The sequence below is a fragment of the Ranitomeya variabilis genome, chromosome 4 (assembly GCF_051348905.1).
Source record: "Ranitomeya variabilis isolate aRanVar5 chromosome 4, aRanVar5.hap1, whole genome shotgun sequence".
Taxonomy (NCBI): Eukaryota; Metazoa; Chordata; class Amphibia; order Anura; family Dendrobatidae; genus Ranitomeya; species Ranitomeya variabilis.
In genome coordinates, this window is record NC_135235.1 from 678,771,366 (window position 1) to 678,795,550 (window position 24,185).

Consider the following 24,185-nt stretch of genomic DNA (forward strand, 5'->3'; position numbering starts at 1 on the left):
TATTCAGTGATTTGCAAAAAATTATGATGTTGAGGCAACTTAGATCTGAATCCTACCAAAGTACTCAAGTAGGAAATGTAACATTAAAGACCAAAAACAATTATTATTATCCATTCAAGAACACCCATTCTGGACCAGATCCAGGATGTGATGGAACAAGAACTCACTAGGTTGGATCGTGATAAAAAAACCCCCTCCTTTGAACAATTTAAAAAAGAACGAATAGCTCTTAGGGAGATTAAAAATAATAAAAACATAATTATATGTATAGCTGATAAAGGCGGGGCCATAATCGTTCTTGACACTGATTTATATCTAATGAGCTGATGTTGAGCAATACTGACATCTATGGTGTGATCCCACTTCACTCTTCCAAAAAGATCTATTAGTGCTCTTGAGAAAGGGTCTGGAGAATGGGGTTCTATCACAAAAAAATCTTTGATTATTTGTATATTGATACACTTATAATTCCCTTCTTCAATCCCTACCCAAGGTACACAAACCTGACTTTCCCCCCAAAATGAGACCTATAATATCAGGCATTGGATCGTTGAATGAAATACTAGGAGCATGGGTGGATTACATGCTTCAGCCACTAGTAAAAGAGATCCCTGGATATATTAACCCCTTAAGCCCCAGAGCTTTTTTCGTTTTCGTTTTTCACTCCCCTTCTTTCCAGATGTCATGTCAGACGCTGTTCAGACCAGGTCGTTCGACAGACAGCGGTAATTCCGCTTTTGACCACTATGCGCTCATTGGCGTCGGCTAGATTTTATCTAGCTGGTCTGGGGTTAATTTACCTGGTGCTCGGATTGGAAGCTGGGCCAGGCCCACTGCCTTTAAATAGTTCTCCTGAACATTGGGCGTCGCCGATTATAGCTTCTGTCTTGTGCATGGTTATCTCAGTCTGGAGTGGTGAGATAGTAGTTGGAGTATCTTTGCTGGTGGTGTATTTCCCTTTGTCTTATTTGCTCCTTCCTATATTTGTATTTGTTTTGCCCTTTGCATTTATAGTGTTTTCCTGAGTGACTGCGGCGTGGTGCTTATTTTTCCGTTATCCTTGTCTGTGCTAACTGTGGGTATTGGAGTGTGGACTCTTCACTGGGTGGTGGGTTGTGGTTTCAGCCTAGGGTTGAAACAGGAGAATGGGCGAGGGTGGAGGCCCAGACATGCACACCATCAGTGTAAACTCTGGGAGAGGGTCAGTCAGGGTTTCCCTAGTCTGAGGGAAATCGCAGGGGCCCGGGTTATTAGCTCTTTCCTACCTAGGTCTCCCGTGACACCAGAGCCACAACTTTTATTTTTGCTTCAATATGGCCATGTGAGGGCTTATTTTTTTGCAGGACGAGTTGTACTTTTGAACCATTGGTTTTACCATGTCGTGTAACAGAAAACAGGAAAAAAATTCCAAGTGCGATGAAATTGCAAAAAAAAGTGCAATACCACACTAGTTTTTTGTTTGGCTTTTTTGCTAGATTCACTAAATGCTAAAACTGATCTGCCATTATGATTCTCCAGGTCATTATGATTTCATAGACACCAAACATGTCTAGGTTCTTTTTTATCTAAGTGATGAAAAAAAATTCCAAAATTTGCTAAAAAAAATAATAATTTTGCGCATAATTATACCACTTTTGTGCAGATACGTTTTTTTGATCGCCCGTTATTGCATTTTAATACAATGTTGCGGCGACCAAAAAAACTTAATTTTCGATTTTTTTCTCGCTATGCCTTTGAGCGGTCAGGTTAATCCTTTTTTATTGATAGATTGGGCAATTCTGAACGTGGCGATACCAAATATGTGTAGGTTTGATTTTTTTTTATTGTTTTATTTTGATTGGGGCAAAAGGGAGGTGATTTTAACTTTTTTATTTTTTTAATATTTTTAAACACATTTTTTTTTTGGCATGCTTCAATAGCCTCCATAGGAGGCTAGAAGCATCCACTACTCGATCGCCTCTACTACATAGAGGTGAAGCACAGATCACCTCTATGTAGCAGAAATGCAAGGAAGGTCTGAAGGAGACCTCAGGTTGTTATGGCAATGCACCGATGACCCCCGATCATGTGACGGGGGTCAGCAGTGCGAGCACTTTCGGCCGCTTGGCTTGCGGTGCTTGTTAAATGCCGCTGTTAGAGTTTGACAGTGGCATTTAACTAGTTAATGGGCGCGGGCGGATCGCAATTCCGCACTCACCCATTGCGGCCACATGTCAGCTGTTGATAATTGCTGGAGCCTACCTCAAAGCAGGGGAGTCTGCCAGCTGACGTACTATCCCATCAGCTGGCAGAAAGGGGTAAAGGACACCAAAGCTGTCCTAAAAGTATTTGATAAATTTGTGTGGAATGACGAGATCAGCTGTATTACAGTAGATGTAGTGGTAATATATCCATCAATCTCTTGAGGTGGGTACAATAGCTCTAAAATTATTTCTTTTTAAATACAGTATTAGTTGCATGTGGTAGAGTTCGTCAATCTTTGAAATTTATTCTTAATAAATATTATTTCACATTTAATAGCAACTTTTATATCCAGAAACAAGGTGTAAGCATGGGGGGGGAGTTCTCACCCTCCCTTGCAAATATTACCATGGCCTATTGGGAAGAAACTATATTGTTCTCTCCAGATAATCCTTTCTTGAATAACATGATTTGGTTTGGGTGATGAAGACCTCTTGCTGGTGTGGACAGTAAGGGTGAGTGTCCACGGTAAGTAAACGCTGCGTGTTTGACGCTGCAGCGTCAAACACGCAGCGTCCAGATGTTCCAGCATAGTGGAGGGGATTTTTTGAAATCCCGTGTCCACTATGCGTGGAAACCCGCACGCGGCGGGCCTGCGACTCCGGACATGCTGCGCGTCTTTTCAGATCGCAGCATGTCCGTGCTACCTGCGGCGACGCTGCATCGCCGCAGGTAATATCACAGGGCCCTATGGCGTGTGGTGCGATGATCCCGGATGTGTACAGTACACATCCGGCATCATCGCGTCCCAGAAAGGGGGTGGGGCTTAGCACCGAGCGGCTTCGCCGCTCCGGCGATACCGCCGGCCATCCTGATCGTGGACACGCAGCCTAACATAGATGAAGCAAATGCATCTTTTACATTTCTGAATGATAATCCATTCAATTTTAAATTTACTCATTGTTTCAATAAAGAAAAAGTTAATTTTCTAGAGATGATCTTATTAAAAATAATTAAAAAAGGAATATCTATCAGTACAGGTTATATTAATTTCACTGCCCAATATAGTGCTAACTATGGGCAAGTAGTGAATATAATTTGAAAATACATACCGATTCTACACCAGAATCCACAGCTCAAACAAATTCTGGCTGAAAATACTGTTCAGTTTTCTGCCATAAAAGCTCCCACTTTGGGCACAATGATTTCACCTAGAATTTTTGTTAGAGATAATACTAAGGAAACCAATAACTGGTTAAGTTTGACAGGATTCTATAAATGTGGTCAGAAAATATGTACCAGTTGCACGCATGCTATGAAATGTAAGGAGTTTACGTCATATCACACGGGTTTGACATGCCCAGTCAAAGATTTCATAAATTGTAATACCAGCAAAGTTATATATTTATTTGAATGTGTGGAGTGTAAGGTTCAGTATATTGGTTGCACGATCATCCCCTGAAACGTAGAATCAGGAGACATCTCTCTGATTGTACGGGTGAATTGAAAATAAATGTTTCAGCCGTCTCAAGACACTTTGCGGTAATGCATGGTGGGAATACTGCCGCATTACAATTTTGCTGCATAGAGAAGGTCAGACGCCCGATTCAGGGTAGAGACTATAGAAGAAAGGTTCTGAATCGTGAAACATTCTAGATGTTTAAGTTGGTTACTAGAAATCCAGATGGTTTGAGTATTAGCAGGGATTTAATCCTACAATATAATTAATATCCTGAAAAATTGTACTAAATTATAGGAACCTGATATTTCTCCATTAAAACATCTAAGTTGAGCATTTCTATAAACAACTTTTTCTGAATTATAACCCACATGCCCACAAACTGTTTATGTACCAGTTTAATTTAAAATAACGTATATTATACTGATCGGGTTTGGAACTAATATGATATTCAGGTTTCATATATTATGCAGAATCTTTAGGAATAATTGATAATTGTGATATATATGGATGATGGTATAAAATAGGTCATATTGCACAGGTAGGTGGAATACCATTCTGTTTACATTAACCAGTGGATAATGTAATGTTGTACAGGTATATTCATATCTTGATATCCCAATTATTTGTTTTTTTTGTATCAATTTATTTATTGTAAAAGATAAAAATATTAATACATACCGTGCACATAAGCAGTGGGGAAAAAAAGTATTTAGTCAGCGACCAATTGTGCAAGTTCTTCCACTTAAAAAGATGAGAGAGGCCTGTAATTGACATCATAGGTAGACCACAAATATGAGAGTCAAAATGAGTAAACAAATCCAGAAAATCACCTTGTCTGATTTGTCAAGATTTATTTTGCAAAGTATGGTGGAAAATAAGTGTATAAAAGCAATAAAATAACACCGGCGCTCAACACTGATACCCACTGAGTGTGTGGGAGACACTAGTGAAAATCCCCTAGCTGCTGGTATCCTCAGAATATGTGCCAATTCTGCAAAAACAAATAAATATACTAAAAAGCTGGAACCGCGCTTGGGTGATACAGGTGACTCACCCCTGCTGTCAGGGGTGCAGTAAACCTGAATGCAGCAATGAGCACAACAACACGAATGATATACTCAGAAAGGTGTGCTTAGTACGCCGCAGGACAACTAACTGCCCACCCAATGATGCCAATATACGTACGCACCAAACATGTAATGATACTCGCTCCTCCAATAGAAATGATATCAGCAGGCACGGCGGCCATGCAACCAAAGATAAAATGTGGTTCTTACCGTATGCTGAATAAGAAAGAGCACCCGGCTGTTTCCAGTGGATGTAGGGGAGAAGTGTGGTACTCCTACATATGACCGTGGCGATTTCGGGAGCGGAGCGAGTTGCGGGTGGTGACCGGAGGGTAGGCGCACTAATGTGTGCTCGGGCGAGACCGGTACACAGTAGCGTTAGTGAGTGCAGAGCCAGGAAACGTCCCGGCCGGAGGCGTCCCTGGTTGCACTTGGAAACAAAGATGGCCGCCGCTGACTGGCAGCGTGTGACGTCATAGGCCTAAGGAGCCTCGCTGGGACCAAAAGACTAACCGACGCGTTTCGAAGGGTAAACGCCCTTCTTCCTCAGGGTTAAGGCCCAGCAGCAGCTGCTACTCTATATATGCCCTCGTTACCCCTATAAACCCGCCCACCAGAACTCGAAACCCGCCCCAGTCAATGTGATAGCCATACAACTGTAACCAAGACACATCAACCCATCATAATATTCATCCCTCAATTTGGAACACAACTGATCCCTGAGTATTGAATTTTATTTGGGCACATAACCCGATCTCTATACATATAAATGGCTTCTGCCATCTCAATAAAAATGCAAATAACCAAAAAATGAAAGTACTATCCATAAAATATATCTTTAATAATTAAAACATGTTAAAAACACGCTGACGCGGCTAAAGACACAAATACGACACCATGACAAAATAGTATAAAAATGAAAATGAAAATAAAATGGGATAAAATATGGGCATATGTCCTACCAAACCCTATATGGGCCTAATGCGTGAAGTCACTGGGACACAGAATATAAAAATCCTCACTGTACATTCACTCCTCAAGGGGCTGCTCCCAGTCATTATATTAAAAAATCCGGAATAAACCAAAATAATCTATACTATAAAATACATATAATATTACACCTATGCCTCTAGAATGCATATAATTCAAAATCATGATTGAGGCCCTTGGGGGCAAGGCAGTCTAATCTGAATATCCATTCAGACTCAATCTTGGACATTTGTTTCAGGAAATTGCCCCCCCTCCAATTCTGGTGGACTTTTTGAATCCCACAAAATAACACATTCCTCACACTCCCATTGTGTACCTCTTGGAAGTGGCGGGATAGTGGGTGGCCCAAGAACCCCTTCTGAATATTTCTCAAGTGCTCCTTAATTCGAACCATTAGCTTTCTCTTAGTCCTACCCACATACAGCTTCCCGCAAGGACATCGGATCAAATAAATGATCCCCGTTGAGAAACATGTAATCCTATCCCGAATATCAAATGTCAACGTGCCACTTGAGTCCCTAAATGTGGTTTGACAACTTCTCTTGATCCCTGTGTGGATACAACTAAAACAACCCCCACATGGCGTAAAACCCCCGTTAGATTTAGATTTCTGACTTCCCACCGGGTCCTGTTTGTTGTAGGCAAGTTTGGATGTGGGGGCCAGCAAGTTGTTTAACGTTGTTTAACGTTCAAGTTGTGCTGGCCCCCACATCCAAACTTGCCTACAACAAACAGGACCCGGTGGGAAGTCAGAAATCTAAATCTAACGGGGGTTTTACGCCATGTGGGGGTTGTTTTAGTTGTATCCACACAGGGATCAAGAGAAGTTGTCAAACCACATTTAGGGACTCAAGTGGCACGTTGACATTTGATATTCGGGATAGGATTACATGTTTCTCAACGGGGATCATTTATTTGATCCGATGTCCTTGCGGGAAGCTGTATGTGGGTAGGACTAAGAGAAAGCTAATGGTTCGAATTAAGGAGCACTTGAGAAATATTCAGAAGGGGTTCTTGGGCCACCCACTATCCCGCCACTTCCAAGAGGTACACAATGGGAGTGTGAGGAATGTGTTATTTTGTGGGATTCAAAAAGTCCACCAGAATTGGAGGGGGGGCAATTTCCTGAAACAAATGTCCAAGATTGAGTCTGAATGGATATTCAGATTAGACTGCCTTGCCCCCAAGGGCCTCAATCATGATTTTGAATTATATGCATTCTAGAGGCATAGGTGTAATATTATATGTATTTTATAGTATAGATTATTTTGGTTTATTCCGGATTTTTTAATATAATGACTGGGAGCAGCCCCTTGAGGAGTGAATGTACAGTGAGGATTTTTATATTCTGTGTCCCAGTGACTTCACGCATTAGGCCCATATAGGGTTTGGTAGGACATATGCCCATATTTTATCCCATTTTATTTTCATTTTCATTTTTATACTATTTTGTCATGGTGTCGTATTTGTGTCTTCAGCCGCGTCAGCGTGTTTTTAACATGTTTTAATTATTAAAGATATATTTTATGGATAGTACTTTCATTTTTTGGTTATTTGCATTTTTATTGAGATGGCAGAAGCCATTTATATGTATAGAGATCGGGTTATGTGCCCAAATAAAATTCAATACTCAGGGATCAGTTGTGTTCCAAATTGAGGGACGAATATTATGATGGGTTGATGTGTCTTGGTTACAGTTGTATGGCTATCACATTGACTGGGGCGGGTTTCGAGTTCTGGTGGGCGGGTTTATAGGGGTAACGAGGGCATATACACTCACCGGCCACTTTATTAGGTACACCTGTCCAACTTCTTGTTAACACTTAATTTCTAATCAGCCAATCACATGGCGGCAACTCAGTGCATTTAGGCATGTAGACATGGTCAAGACAATCTCCTGCAGTTCAAACCGAGCATCAGTATGGGGAAGAAAGGTGATTTGAGTGCCTTTGAACGTGGCATGGTTGTTGGTGCCAGAAGGGCTGGTCTGAGTATTTCAGAAACTGCTGATCTACTGGGATTTTCACGCACAACCATCTCTAGGGTTTACAGAGAATGGTCCGAAAAAGAAAAAAAATCCAGTGAGCGGCAGTTCTGTGGGCGGAAATGCCTTGTTGATGCCAGAGGTCAGAGGAGAATGGGCAGACTTGTTCGAGCTGATAGAAAGGCAACAGTGACTCAAATCGCCACCCGTTACAACCAAGGTAGGCCTAAGAGCATCTCTGAACGCACAGTGCGTCGAACTTTGAGGCAGATGGGCTACAGCAGCAGAAGACCACACCGGGTACCACTCCTTTCAGCTAAGAACAGGAAACTGAGGCTACAATTTGTACAAGCTCATCGAAATTGGACAGTAGAAGATTGGAAAAACGTTGCTTGGTCTGATGAGTCTCGATTTCTGCTGCGACATTCGGATGGTAGGGTCAGAATTTGGCGTAAACAACATGAAAGCATGGATCCATCCTGCCTTGTATGGAGCATCTTTGGGATGTGCAGCCGACAAATCTGCGGCAACTGTGTGATGCCATCATGTCAATATGGACCAAAATCTCCGAGGAATGCTTCCAGCACCTTGTTGAATCTATGCCACGAAGAATTGAGGCAGTTCTGAAGGCAAAAGGGGGTCCAACCCGTTACTAGCATGGTGTACCTAATAAAGTGGCCGGTGAGTGTATAGAGTAGCAGCTGCTGCTGGGCCTTAACCCTGAGGAAGAAGGGCGTTTACCCTTCGAAACGCGTCGGTTAGTCTTTTGGTCCCAGCGAGGCTCCTTAGGCCTGTGACGTCACACGCTGCCAGTCAGCGGCGGCCATCTTTGTTTCCAAGTGCAACCAGGGACGCCTCCGGCCGGGACGTTTCCTGGCTCTGCACTCACTAACGCTACTGTGTACCGGTCTCGCCCGAGCACACATTAGTGCGCCTACCCTCCGGTCACCACCCGCAACTCGCTCCGCTCCCGAAATCGCCACGGTCATATGTAGGAGTACCACACTTCTCCCCTACATCCACTGGAAACAGCCGGGTGCTCTTTCTTATTCAGCATACGGTAAGAACCACATTTTATCTTTGGTTGCATGGCCGCCGTGCCTGCTGATATCATTTCTATTGGAAGAGCGAGTATCATTACATGTTTGGTGCGTACGTATATTGGCATCATTGGGTGGGCAGTTAGTTGTCCTGCGGCGTACTAAGCACACCATTCTGAGTATATCATTCGTGTTGTTGTGCTCATTGCTGCATTCAGGTTTACTGCACCCCTGACAGCAGGGGTGAGTCACCTGTATCACCCAAGCGCGGTTCCAGCTTTTTAGTATATTTATTTGTTTTTGCAGAATTGGAAAATAAGTATTTGGTCATTAACAAAAGTTCATCTCAATATTTTGTTATATATCCTTTGATGGCAATGACAGTGGTCAAACGTTTTCTGTAAGTCTTCACAAGGTTGACACACACTGTTGGTATGTTGGCCCATTCCTCCATGCAGATCTCTTCTAGAGCATTGATGTTTAGGCCACTCGCTGGGCAACACAGACTTTCAACTCCCTCCAAACGTTTTCTTTGGGGTTGAGATCTGGAGACTGGCTAGGCCACTACAGGACCTTCATATGCTTCTTCCGAAGCCACTCCTTCGTTGCCCTGGCGGTGTGCTTGGGATTATTATCATGCTGAAAGACCCAGCCACGTTTCATCTTCAATGCCCTTGCTGATGGAAGGAGATTTGCACTCAAAATCACACAATACATGGCCCCATTCATTCTTTCATGTACACGGATCAGTCATCCTGGTCCCTTTGCAGAGAAACAGCCCCAAAGCATGATGTTGCCACCCCCATTCTTCACAGTACGAGTAGGTATGGTGTTCTTTGGGTGCAACTTAGCATTCTTTCTCCTCCAAACACGACGAGTTTTGTTTCTATCAAACAGTTCTACTTTGGCTTCATCAGACCACATGACATTCTCCCAATACTCTTCTGCATAATTCAAATGCTCTCTAGCAAACTACAGTCGGGCCCAGACATGTACTGGCTTAAACAGCGGGACACGTTTGGCACTGCAGGATCTGAGTCCCTGGCGGTGTAGTGTGTTGCTGATGGTAGCCTTTGTTATGGTGGTCCCAGCTCTATGCAGGTCAGTCACTAGGTCCCCCCGTGTGGTTCTGGGATTTTGACCCCATGGGGTGAGATCTTGCATGGAGCACCAGATCGAAGGAGATTATCAGTGGTCTTGTATGTCTTCCATTTTCTTATTATTGCTACCACAGTTGATTTCATCACACCAAGGAGGGAGGGAGCATGTTTCTGCTGAATCCTATTTCCCGAACATACACACACAAAAATATATATGTCCTCATCGATCCTGCTTCTGCATTTCCGAATTTGAGATGTTGGAATACAGTTTTTCCCCTTATATTTTATGTATAGTGTATATAAGTCATCAGAGGAGCTAATTTCTCCAGATATGAGCTAAGAGGAAAAACAAACTAAAACATCAAGCATACAGAGACCACATATACTGGACTATTGATTTATAGTGATGAGCGAGTGTACTCGTTGCTCGGGTTTTCCCAAGCACGCTCGGGTGATCTCCGAGTATTTGTTAGTGTTCGGAGATTTAGTTTTCATCTCCTCAGCTGAATGATTTACAGCTACTGCCCAGGCTGAGTACATGTGGGGGTTGACTGTTTGCTAGTGAATCCTCACGTGTAATCAAGCTGTCTAGTAAATCATTCAGCTGCGGCGATGAAAACTTAATCTCCGAACACTAGCAAATACTCGGAGATCACCTGAGCGTGCTCGGGAAAACCCGAGCAACGAGTACAGTCGCTCATCACTATTGATTTATGCACAGTTTATTGAAAGCTTAGATATGCTTTAAGAAGTATTTACCTTAATCCTGCTTTCCTGTTCACTCCAGAATTTCTGAGATGAATGCAGGCATTCCTTCCCTGTGTGTTTGTTATTTTTTCCCCTTATCTGTAGAGGAAGAGCTTCACTACTTATCATGAACATAAACCGCAGCACAGATTCATCTCAGCTAAAAGTCTAGATTTTAGATCAGGAATAGGACATTTATAGGACATTTCATAACTTTCCCAAATTCTTATGAAAAAAATATTCCCCACAAACTGCATTAAACTATTGTACCCAATTTATTATATATTTTAGGAGTCAGAGTTGATCCATTTTATACCGACTCCACCAAAATAGGCTCTGTCTCCACGACTCCAACTCCACAGCCCTTAAAAATACCATTGGTGCTTGGGTCCCCACCAGTCTCTGTATTTCCTTGTCAATCACAACGAATTTGTGATTCCTACAGCTAATCAGTCGCTGAACCAGTGAGTAACCTAGCCAGTGACTGGGAGCATAGAGGAGATGACTTAGTCAGCAATTCAACTAGTGTTCTAATCCATACAAGACTAGAAGATACGACATCTACACATTCTATCTCCTGATGTTTCCTTTATTATCTTCAGTAATTGTATTATTTCACAGGATTTTTATGATGTTACATCGGCTCATCTTCTTTTCATTCAGGTCTCTACAATATATGATCCTCTTAGTGAAGATCTTTTATAGTAAGAAAATTTTTCTGATTTATTCATCAAGGATGGATATGGACAGAGACAAGATGGGAGAGAGGATATTACACCTCACCCTAGAAATCCTCTTCCGGCTTACTGGAGAGGTGAGAGATTTTGATGACGTCACATTACATCATTCTTATCTATGGGAATAACAGATGGATAGAACTGGAGAGGTGAAGACTCTGGAAATGTCTGTAGTGAGATGTATTAATGTGTTTATATATCTAGGATTACACAGTAGTGAAGAAGACCTCTAGCGAGCGCTGCCAGGACACAGTGTCTGATGGATGGGGAAGACCCCTGGGCCCAATTTTAAGGCCTCCACCTCACCCCCTGAGACATGTGGACATCAATAACCAGAAGGTCCTAGAACTCACCTACAAGATGATTGAGCTGCTGACTGGAGAGGTGACACTGCTGGGAATGTTGGAAAATTATATAGTAATGCTATAAAGCGATTGGAGGGATGACTGTATCATTGTATGTGTCAGGTTCCTATAAGATGTCAGGATGTCACTGTCTATTTCTCCTTGGAGGAGTGGGAGTATTTAGAAGAACACAAACATGTGTACAAGGACATCATGATGGAGGTTCCCCAGCCCCTCACATCACCAGGTAATAGACAGGACTAAATACACACGGCTTATAATTATCTGTATGTAAAGAATGAATTCAGTCCCTGTATATGTTTCCTCCAGTTCTGTCCAGTAAGAGGACAACACCAGAGAGATGTCCCCGTCCTTCTTTTCCACAGGACTGTAAACAAGAAGATCCCAATGTTCCTCAGGATCATAAGGTAGATGGAGAGAAGGTGTCATAAGATCTCCTCTATGATACATAGATGGCTGTGAAGGTCTTGTTTTCAGTCTTGTTTTATCCAACAGTATTCTATGTTTTATACTTGTGTAATGAGAATGGTGGAGATGGCAGGATTAGAGCTGATCATAGATTTAACTTCTCATCTGTCTGTGACTTTTACAATATTTGTTTCAGGGTGAAGATCTGACCCACATTAATACTGCAGAGACATATGTGAGGGGTGATGAGCGGTGTAAAGAGGAGATTCCCACATATGACTACACAGGTGAGTAGTACCCACTAAATGCAGAGGAGTCACAGATTCTTCTCAGTCACCAGCTGTGGCTGCTTTATCGGTTGTGTACTGCGGCCGTATCATAATCGTGTGATAACCAATTTGCCTCTAGACCACAACATTCTCCACCATTTGGAAGTGTTGAAATTACTTTGTGAAATTGTTAAATCCTTTTCTACAGAACTTATACCCTGGAGGATTCACATACTCCCTGGGATTAGAAGACACTGACCGTTACCTGCTGAGATCTGTAAACTGCAAAGCCAAATGACAGCATGCGTAAAATGTGCTGACAAGTTAGAAAATCACTTAAAGAAAAATATTATAATGGGCCTATAATAGCGCAGGATAATGATGCTGTTGGCTTCCTAGAACCCTGATATCTTATTGGATAAATCTACCTTCTCTCCCATCTGTGCTGCTGAATGTGATCATATGGTCCCTACATGACCAGGTCCAGCCTTTCTGACCAAATGTAGCTTTTATGATCGACAACATTAAATGAGCAGTGATGGTCAAGTGTGAATTTCTGTACAATAACAATAGAGTTTCCCTTTATCCTGACTTTTCAATTTCTTTTAAAACCGACTAACATTAAACAGAAGTTTGATAAACTACATAAAAACACTACACCTGTGCCATGATATATCTCTGAGCTGTGCATGGCTGATGGTTGTAATATACATTTATTCACGCCTGCAGGAGATGCCTTGGTATGGCTTCAGCCCTGGTTTCATGGATTTACTCCATATCATAAATTATAATTGTTTTTGATCCGAAGAAATTCATATTACTGCACAATCTCTCCTGAAATGGGGAGTACTAGTACTTTCTCTACTCTTATCTTTTGACTATCTAATATTTCTTCTTGAAACTCATCTGACAGAAAATATTGGTCATTGCGATAGTTTAGATTGCCAAGTGCCACCGAGCCCCATACTGTGGTTACTACAGAGAAGTTTCACCACTGGCAACTCATTTATTGCTGATGAAGATGTGTTATTGTCTATAGTCACAGTTCTTGACTACATTAGTTTTTTCCCAAAATACTGTGATAACCACTTCCTGCAGCCAGTTTTGTGTTTTTAATCAGAGCTCGTTTTTCAAATCTTTTTACGTCGTAATAATTTTGGATTTCTTCACAAAATATAAGCCCCAATTTTTTCACTTTCGCAAAAGAGAAGAGCAAACAGATGGACCTCACAAATTATCGTATTTTTCGGACTATAAGATGCACCGGACTATAAGGCGCACACAGGTTTTAGAAGTGGAAAATAGGGAAAAAAATATTTGAAGCAAAAAAATGTGGTAAAATATTTAATAACATACTATTATATGTGGTGTTATTATATATACCGTATATACTCGAGTATAAGCCGACCCCCCCTAATTTTGCCACAAAAAAACTGGGAAAACTTATTGACTCGAGTATAAGCCTAGGGTGGAAAATGCAGCAGCTACCGGTGAATTTCAAAAATAAAAATAGATGCTCCATACCGTTCATTATTGCCCCATAGCTGTGCCATATAGTGCTCTGCACCATTCATTATTGCCCCATAGCTGTGCCATATAGTGCTCTGCACCGTTCATTATTGCCCCATAGCTGTGCCATATAGTGCTCTGCACCGTACATTATTGCCCCATAGCTGTGCCATATAGTGCTCTGCACCGTTCATAATTGCCCAATAGCTGTGCCATATAGTGCTCTGCGCCGTTCATTATTGCCCCATAGCTGTGCCATATAGTGCTCTGCACCGTTCATTATTGCCCCATAGCTGTGCCATATAGTGCTCTGCACCGTTCATAATTGCCCCATAGCTGTGCCATATAGTTCTCTGCACCGTTCATTATTGCCCCATAGCTGTGCCATATAGTGCTCTGCACCGTTCATTATTGCCCCATAGATGTGCCATAGAAAGCTGTGCCATAGAAAGCTGTGCTGCTGCTGCTGCAATAAAAATAATAAAAGACATACTCACCTCCCTTGCTTGCAGCTCCTCAGCGTCCCGTCCCGGCGTCTCTCCGCTCTGACTGTTCAGGCAGAGGGCGGTGCGCACACTATATGCGTCATCGCGCCCTCTGACCTGCACAGTCAGTGCAGAGAGACGCCGGGAAGACTGAGCGGCGCCCGGCGTGTGGAACGCGGACAGGTGAATATGACATACTTACCTGCTCCCGGCGTCCCACTCCTTCCCCCGGACAGCTGGTCTTCGGTGCCGCAGCCTCTTCCTCTGTCAGCGGTCACCGTTACCGCTGATTAGAGAAATGAATAGGCGGCTCCGCCCCTATGGGAGTGGAGTCCATATTAATTTCTCTAATGAGCGGTCCCACGTGACCGCTGAACAGGGGAAGAGCTGCGGCACCCAGAGACCGTGGGACGGGCAGGGGGAGCGCCAGGAGCCCCGGAAGCAGGTAAGTATGCCTCAGCGCCCTCTCCCCCTCACCCGCCGACCGTGACTCGAGTATAAGCCGAGAGGGGCACTTTCAGCCCAAAAATTTGGGCTGAAAATCTCGGCTTATACTCGAGTATATACGGTAATAGTATGTTATTAAGTTGGAAGCTGCAGGACCAGTGTGGTGGCTGTGAAGTACTATATGAAGACGCTGGAGGGTGAGTATAAGAATGGGGGCACAGGGCTTATATTGAAAGCACCACTCCAGCACTGCAAAATAACACTGGAGTGCTGCTTTAAAATCCCATTGGAGAACTATAACTCCCAGCATGTCCTGCAGATCCTATGACATGCTGGGAGTTCTAGTTCACTAAAGGAGTGGCAGAGTGCTTTATTGTGTTTTGTAAAGACTAACCTCTTAATTGTGGCTGCCAGCCACACTGAGGTGAGGTAAAAGCATCCCATGACTGCACACACAGAGCCCTCCCTCTTGCATACCTCCCAACTTTTGAAGATGGGAAAGAGGGACAAAGTTCGCGCGCCGCGGTAAATTTTAGGCCACACCTCTGACCACACCCATTCATAATGAGTCACACCCATATCCACGTCCCAACCACACCCATTTAGCACTGCCGATCACACTGTTTCATATACAATAATTATAAACAAAAAAATATGGCCACACAGTGCTCCATACTGTATAATGACCGCACATGATGCTCCATACTGTATAATGGCCACACATGATGCTCCATACTGTATAATGGCCACACATGACGCTCCATACTGTATGATGACCGCACATGATGCTCCATACTGTATAATGACCACACAGGATGCTCCATACTGTATAGTGAACACACATGATGCTCCATACTGTATAATGACCGCACATGATGCTCCATACTGTATAATGACCGCACATGATGCTCCATACTGTATAATGACCGCACATGATGCTCCATACTGTATAATGACCGCACATGATGCTCCATACTGTATAATGACCGCACATGATGCTCCATACTGTATAATGACCGCACATGATGCTCCATACTGTATAATGACCGCACATGATGCTCCATACTGTATAATGAACGCACATGATGCTCCATACTGTATAATGAACACACATGGTGCTCCATACTGTATAATGGCTGCACATGATGCTCTATACTGTATAATGACTGCACATGATGCTCCATACTGTATAATGACTGCACATGATGCTCCATACTGTATAATGGCTGCACATGATGCTCCATACTGTATACTGGCTGCACATGATGCTCTATACTGTATAATGACTGCACATGATGCTCCATACTGTATAATGACTGCACATGATGCTCCATACTGTATACTGGCTGCACATGATGCTCTATACTGTATAATGACTGCACATGATGCTTCATACTGTATAATGACTGCACATGATGCTCCATACTGTATAATGACTGCACATGATGCTCCATACTGTATAATGACTGCACATGATGTTCCATACTGTATAATGACTGCACATGATGCTCCATACTGTATACTGGCTGCACATGATGCTCTATATTGTATAATGACTGCACATGATGTTCCATACTGTATAATGACTGCACATGATGTTCCATACTGTATAATGACTGCACATGATGCTCCATACTGTATACTGGCTGCACATGATGCTCTATACTGTATAATGGCTGCACATGATGCTCCATACTGTATAATAATAAAAATAATTTTTATTTATATAGCGCCAACATATTCCGCAGCACTTTACAATTAAGCGGGGACATGTACAAACAATAAATTCGGTGTGATTTAAGACAATTTAAACAGTGACATTAGGAGTGAGGTCCCTGCTCGCAAGCTTACAATCTACAAGGAAATGGGGGGACAAAATAGGTGAAAAGTGCTTGTTATTTCAGGTCTGGCAATTATAATACATAGGGATTTTCATACAAAGCTGCATGATCCGGTCATCAGCCCGTGTGTTTAAGTGCAATAGTCAAGTATCCAGTGCAGTTAATTGTGTGCATGGAGGGTGTGGAGACAGATAAATAGGGAGGGAACAGGGCAAAGTTAGTTTACTGAGTAGTTGGTGTGGTAGGCTTGTTTGAAGAGATGGGTTTTTAAAGCTCGCTTGAATAGGTCTGGGCTAGGTATCAGTCTGATCGTCTGGGGAAGTGCATTCCAGAGAGCTGGCGCAGCACGAGAGAAGTCTTGTAGACGGAGGTGTGAGGTTCGGATTATGGGCATGTTAGCCTTAGGTCATTTGTAGAACGGAGGGCACGTGTAGGGCGATAGACAGATGAGAGAGGAGATATAAGGCGGTGCAGAACTGTGGAGAGCTTTGTGAGTAAGAGAGATGAGTTTATACTGGACCCTGTAGCGAATGGGTAGCCAGTGTAATGACTGGCACAAGATGGAGGCATGGGTGAAGCGGCTGGACAGAAATATGACTCTGGCTGCAGCATTCAAGATAGATTGGAGAGGAGAAAGTTTGGTAAGAGGGAGACCGATTAGAGGAGAGTTGCAGTAGTCAAGACGAGAATGAATAAGAGCGACAGTTAGAGTCTTAGCAGTTTCAACGGTGAAAATAGGTCGGATTCTGGAGATGTTTTTAAGATGCAGGTGACAAGAGCGAGTGAGTGATCGGATATAGGGAGTAAAGGAAAGTTCGGAGTCGAATATGACCCCAAGACAGCGGGCATGCTGCTTGGGAGTTATGGTTGAACCCTCCAAGGTAATTTCGATGTTGGGTAGAGTGAGGTTAGTAGAAGGGAGAAACACAAGAAGTTCCGTTTTGGAGAGATTTAGTATTCAGGTAGAGGGAGGACATGATGTTAGAGACAGCAGACAGACAATCCTTGGTATTTTGAATTAGGGTAGGGGTGATGTCGGGGGAAGAAGTGTATAATTGGGTGTCATCAGCATAGAGATGATACTGGAACCCAAATCTGCTGATTGTTTGTCCAATAGGGGCCGTGTAAAGAGAGAAGAGGAGGGGGCCTAGGACCGAGCCTTGCGGAACCCCAATAGTAAGGGGACGAGGAGAGGAAGAGGAGCCAGCAAAAGATACAGTGAAGGAGCGGTCAGATAGGTAGGAGGAGAACCAGGAGAGGGCTGTGTCCTTGAGGCCTATGGAGCGGAGCATAGTGAGAAGGAGCTGGTGATCCACAGTGTCGAATGCGGCAGATAGATCCAGGAGAATCAGCAGAGAGCAATGACCTTTGGATTTAGCTGTTATTAGATCAGATTATTAGATTATAATGACTGCACATGATCCTCCATACTGTCTAATGACCCCACATGATGCTCCATACTGTATACTGGCTGCACATGATGCTCCATACTGTATAATGACTGCATATGATGCTCCATACTGTATAATGACCCCACATGATGCTCCATACTGTATAATGGCCACACAGTTCTCCATACTGTATAATGATCCCACATGATGCTTAATACTGTATACTGACCCCCCTCCTGTATACATGGCTCATATTCCCCCCCTGGGGGGGCGGGGGCGGGCGGGAGGTGACCCAACTTTTATAAAAAAAAAAAAAAACAGACACAAACCTTGCTCAGGTGCCGCCCCCTGCATTGTCCCCGCCCTAGGCACGTAGTGTGGGACAACTAATGTCCCGCCCGGGATCGCGGGGCTGACTCTCAAAATCAGGACAGTCCCGCGGGATCCGGGACGGTTGGGAGGTCTGCTCTTGTTGCCTTACCACAGCACAGGACATAAGAGGAAGCTGCAGATTCTAGTGGGAGTCTGAAGGACCTGTGATGATGTCAAGAAGAGGGAGGGCTCTGAGCTGCCATGTGATGCTCCAGCCCGCCCACTTCTGACATCAGACAGGTCCTCCTTGTGCACAGCACTTAGCATCCAGCCCAGGCAGGTATGCAGCGATCTCCTCTCCTCTGGCCCTGCTGCTGCTGCCTCCTCCTCCCCCGGAAGCACAGAGCTCCCCAGCTGCTGCAGGAATCCAGTGCTGAGGAAACCATGTGTGTCCCTGCTTAAGTGGAGTATTCAATGGCTGCTCCCAGCTCACCTCTCAGCTGATAGGTGGGCGGGGAAGCAGCTAATGAATATTCACTGCACTTAATCATCAGGACCACATGGTTTCCCCAGCGCTGATTCTGGCAGCGGGGACATTTTTCTGCCTACTGAAGTGGGACTCGCTGCTGCCTCCCCTCCCCACATGCTACATCCCTACCATAAGACGCACCCACACTTTCCTCCCAGATTTGGAGGGAAAAAAGTGCGTCTTATGGTCAGAAAAATACGGTATTTTACAACTTCTCTTGAATCCGACAATACCCTACTACAATAGTCAGGTAGCCGGGTCTGAACCAGTAGGGCAGAGAAAATACAAAATCAGAAGAAATAAGAGAAGTCAGCCTGGGTCACAACAGGAAACAAATACACAAGCCGTGAGCTGAGCATATAGGACTGATCCAGAGGAAAACAAGGCTGTATCTGGCAGCTTCCTTCAATAAGCATCAACCTTTAGTAGAATATGGTGCTTTCCAATTTCCTGAATAAGGGAGCAGATTACTTTAGCTGGACAGCACACTCATCCATACTGCCAGAATAGATGGTACTAATGGTGCCAGGCACCATAATCTTAGTGGCTGGACTGAGCTTATGTTGTCCGGAGCTTCTGGTTCCAAGGTCTACTCCATTACCAGCCCCACCCACCATAAGAATAAGGACACGCCTGGTGACAAAAGCAGATCCCAGAAAGAGATGTTACACACCATCTGCAGAATCCATAATATGACGAAATTTCAGAAACCAGAGCAGTAGAAATCCCCATAAAGTGACTCCATTTTGGAAATTATAAACCTCAGGGAATTAATCTATTGGAGTAGTGACTATTTTTGATTCCACAGGCACTTTCCCAAAATTAGCACACAATGGATGTGGGAGAAAAAAATCAAAAATGCCATTTTATTACCCAAAAGAAAGTGCCCAGATTGTGCTCCAGGAGACACACACACAGTAAATTAAATTGATTCTTCACACTATAGTAATGCCAAATACATGGATGCTAAATGTAGCAAGGCTCAGATGCGAGGGGGAGATTTAACTTTGGGAGACTGGTTATTGGTGGATTGGTTTATGGAAGCCAAGTTGCTTTTCAAGAGCCATGGAGACACTAATAATGTGGAAACCTCTGTTTTTCCACTGACCGATGATGGACCTGACTGGAGACTTGTTTTTTGTGAGATGAATAGAAGTTTTTATTGGTATTATGTTGGTCTACATAACGCTTCTTTGTGGCTTTTTATTCCATATTTGGGAGGTATAATGAGCGAAGAGTTGAACACCACACTCCAGGGTCGGCTCCAGGTTTTCATGGGCCCTGGGCGAAAGAGTCCCGGTGGGCCCCTTTAACACATACCACAACTCATAATGCTCCGATACGGCAGAGAAATATAGGTATAGTACAATGCCAAAGATTTCACTTCTTACATTACATGAGTGATATCTATTGTACATTCTACATTAGCTCAGAAACTGGACAGTATAGTCCTCTATACAGAATGAGCCCCATATATTGCTCCAAACAGAATGAGCCCCATATATTGCCCCATACAGTATAATGACCCCATATAGTGCTCCATACAGTATAATTGGCACCACATAGTCCTCTATACAGAATAATGAGCCCCATATATTGCTCCAAACAGAATAATGAGCCCAATATTATGCTCCATACAGAATAATGAGCCTCATATAATGCTCCATACAGTATAATGGGCACCACAGAGTGCTCCATACAGAATGAGCCGCATATATTGCTCCATACGAAATTGACCCCATATAATGCTCCATACAGTATAGTGAGCCACATATAATTCTCCATACAGTATATGATGGTCCCCATCTATTGCTCCATATATAATGGGCCTCATATAATGCTCCATACAGTATAATGGGCACCACAGAGTACTCCATACAGAATGAGCCGCATATATTGCTCCATACGGAATTTACCCCATATAATGCTCCATACAGTATAGTGAGCCACATATAATTCTCCATACAGTATATGATGGGCCCCATCTATTGCTCCATATATAATGGACCTCATATAATGCCCCATACAGTATACTGAGTCCCATATATTGCTCCATACAGAATGGGCCCATATGATGCTCCATAGAGAATGGACCCCATATAATACTCCTTACAGAATGGGTCCCATATAATGCTCCAAATATAATTGGCCCCATAAGATGCTCCATGTATAATGGGCCCCATATAATGCTCCATATATAATTGGCCATATAAAATGCTCCATATATAATTAGTCCCATAAGATGCTTCATATGTTATTGGCCCCATATACTGCTCCATATGTAATTGGTCCCATATACTGCTCCATAGTGAATTGGCCACATAAGATGCTCCATATTAAATTGGCCCCATATAATGCTCCCTATATATTGGCACCATAAGATGCTCCCTATATTATTGGCCCCACAAGATAATGCTCCATATATGGGCCCCTTCTGATGGTCCCCATATATTGCTCCAAATATTAAAAAAAAATGAAATACTCACCTCTCGCTGATCTGCTCTGGACTCTTCACCATCAGCGTCTTCCTGCTCTCTGTGCTGCGACTGCTCAGGCAGAGGGCGCGCACTGGTGACGTCATCGTGCCCTCTTACCTGAACGTCACAGTCAGAGGATGGACAACGCTGCAGCGCTGGAACCAGGAGAGGTATGTATCGCAAGTGCCGGGGCCCGGAGCAGGCGGGGGGTCCACTCGTGCGGGGCCGGCATTATAGCACGCCAGTGTCCCCGATGGCGAGTGGGCCCCCTGCCTGCTCAGGGCCCCGGCACTTGCCCGGGTGCGCCAGGTGCTGACGCCGGCCCTGCCACACTCCACTGGTTCATCTTATGAGATTTTCTATTAGACTGTGAACTGTCATTGTCTTGGTGAAGAATTCAATCTTTTTACATAACTTGTCATTTCTGCAGACAGTTTAAGTAGAAATGTTAAATGACATTCAAAGATATTCTATTCAAAAATAATAATTGGTCTTATTCTTGACAGATGACTGTACCAGGAGATCAGAGGAACAGCTGACATCTTCAATTTTTAAATCAGATGATCTTGAGATCTCACAGGATACAACTGAAGTGAATGCCATTACTCCAGATATACCATCATCCCTTAACAGCAAAGATCTGTCATCTGATCCTTTGAAACAGTTACTGTCTTCTGATTCTTTAGCGACAACTGAGGAAAATCAGAGTCACAAAATAAGCATTAAAAACGGAAATACTCCTAAATCAAAGAAGCCATTTTTATGTTCAAAATATAGAAACTGTTTTCCCATCGAAAAGTTTTTTCTTAAACATCCAAAAATTCACACAGTGGAAAAAAGATTTTCTTGTTCCAAGCGTAGGAAATGTTTTAAGCACAAATCCCATCTTGATCCATCCCACCAAAGATCTCACACAGGGGAGAAGCCTTTTTTCTGTTCAGAATGTGGGAAATGTTTTATAGAGAAATCAGATTTGGGTAAGCATCAAAGAAGTCACACAGGGGAGAAGCCTTTTTCCTGTTCAGAATGTGGGAAATGTTTTATCCAGAAATGGAATCTTCTTAGACACCAAAGAACCCACACAGGGGAGAGGCCATTTTCATGTTCAGAATGTGGAAAATCTTTTACACAGAAATCAGATTTGGTTAAGCATCAAAGAAGTCACACAGGGGAGAATCCTTTTTCCTGTTCAGAATGTGGGAAATGTTTTAACCATAAACGCAATCTTGTTATACACCAGAGAACCCACATAGGAGGGGAGCCTTTTTCATGTTCAGAATGTAGGAAATTTTTTAACCGGAAAGCGCATCTTGATCGCCACCAGAGAACCCACACAGGGGAGAAGGGTTTTTCATGTTCAGAATGTATGAAATGTTTTAATCAGAAATCAGATTTGGATAGGCACCAGAGAACACACTCAGGGGAGAAACCTTATTCCTGTCCAGAATGTGGGAAATGTTTTAACCAGAAATGCCATGTTGTTATACACCAAAGAACCCACACAGGGGAGAAGCCTTTTTCATGTTTGGAATGTGGGAAAGTTTTTACACATAAATCAGATTTGGTTAAGCACCAGAGAACTCACACAGGGGAGAAGCCATTTTCATGTCCAGAATGTGGGAAATGTTTTACCCGGAAACAGCATCTTCATAGCCACCAGAGAACCTGTTATTCATGCATTCCACAGCCACACAAGGATAATAAAGAATAGTATAATCCTTGGGTAAATTTTATTATATACCTAGTAGGAATATTTCACACTCCTCCCATTGAATAGAGATATAGACAGTTGAAAAACAAAACTGGTCAACACAAAAAAATCATTAGCAAAGGTAATATGTCTGTTTTATTGAGTTTGATGTGCTGATTCCAAAAATATGTTTAGTTTCTGAGATAGAAGTATTTTTGTTATCACGTTATTTCTACATTTTCAATGTATGTAGTTTTTCCTATGTTATTCCGAATTCGTTGCTTGTCTAACTTAATTGTGAATTTTCTCACAGGGACAACATCAGTAAAGGTTTTAGTGAGTTTTATGGGAAGAAGTATTGACAGTGCAGTCAACCAATGACTGCTTCTTGGAAAGTCACATGTTATGGGGAGGAGCTAATCTTTATGATGCAGTAAGATTTGAGTTAGTCAGAAAAGGATGGAGATGGCAGCAAGGACTGGTATGTGAGACTCTGACAGGAGACAGGCCTCTACAGGGATGAGCCCTGCCAAAGGGAGATAGAAGGGAAGGCAGCGGACAGCCGCCATTGGGAGAGGATTTTCTCTGCATTTCTGGGAGGGCAAGTTGCCTCAGAGGGAAGAAAACGGCTCAGCCACTGAGGTGTAACTGAGTGAGGATCTCAACAGAGAAAAAACCTAAAAGCAGCCAATATAACATTGAGAAACTGCCTATCTGCAAATGTTCATCTATAAGGAATAGGCTGACCCATTTACCTCACAACTGTATTTAGTTACCTACCAGATTACCTCCAGTAAAATCAGTTCTAAATACAAGCTGCCTCTGTCATCTCTGGGGAAATATCTACATAGAGTTTGTCTGCTCATCACATTTTTTTTTTAGTTTGCCACCACCATTTATATGAATTTACTCTACTACTGTTTGATCCTATTTTAATGGAGAAAAATGCCCCAACAGTGTATCTATCATTATTTGATCAATCAACAGATTCTGCTATGTGTGTGGTTCTTTTACACCAAAAAGCCAAGTACGTTCAATCACTCATGATATTAAAGGGAACCTGTCACCCCGTTTTTTCAATATGAGATAAAAATATCATTCAATAGGGCCTGAGCTCTGCTTTACATTAGTACCTTTATTATCCCCTGATTCCC

At 43.0% G+C, this 24,185-nt stretch overlaps 1 protein-coding gene across 1 annotated transcript; it reads left to right on the forward strand.

The window, feature by feature from the left end:
• The first annotated feature begins 874 nt into the window (after window positions 1-874).
• On the forward strand, window positions 875-23,901 carry LOC143766358 (uncharacterized). The gene is made up of 7 exons (XM_077253987.1): window positions 875-915; window positions 11,235-11,385; window positions 11,513-11,692; window positions 11,776-11,899; window positions 11,983-12,080; window positions 12,278-12,368; window positions 21,848-23,901. Exons 2-7 carry the CDS (start codon window positions 11,248-11,250, stop codon window positions 23,050-23,052), a joined length of 1,836 nt encoding a protein of 611 aa, XP_077110102.1. The 5' UTR covers window positions 875-915; window positions 11,235-11,247; the 3' UTR covers window positions 23,053-23,901.
• The last annotated feature ends 284 nt before the right edge of the window (window positions 23,902-24,185 follow it).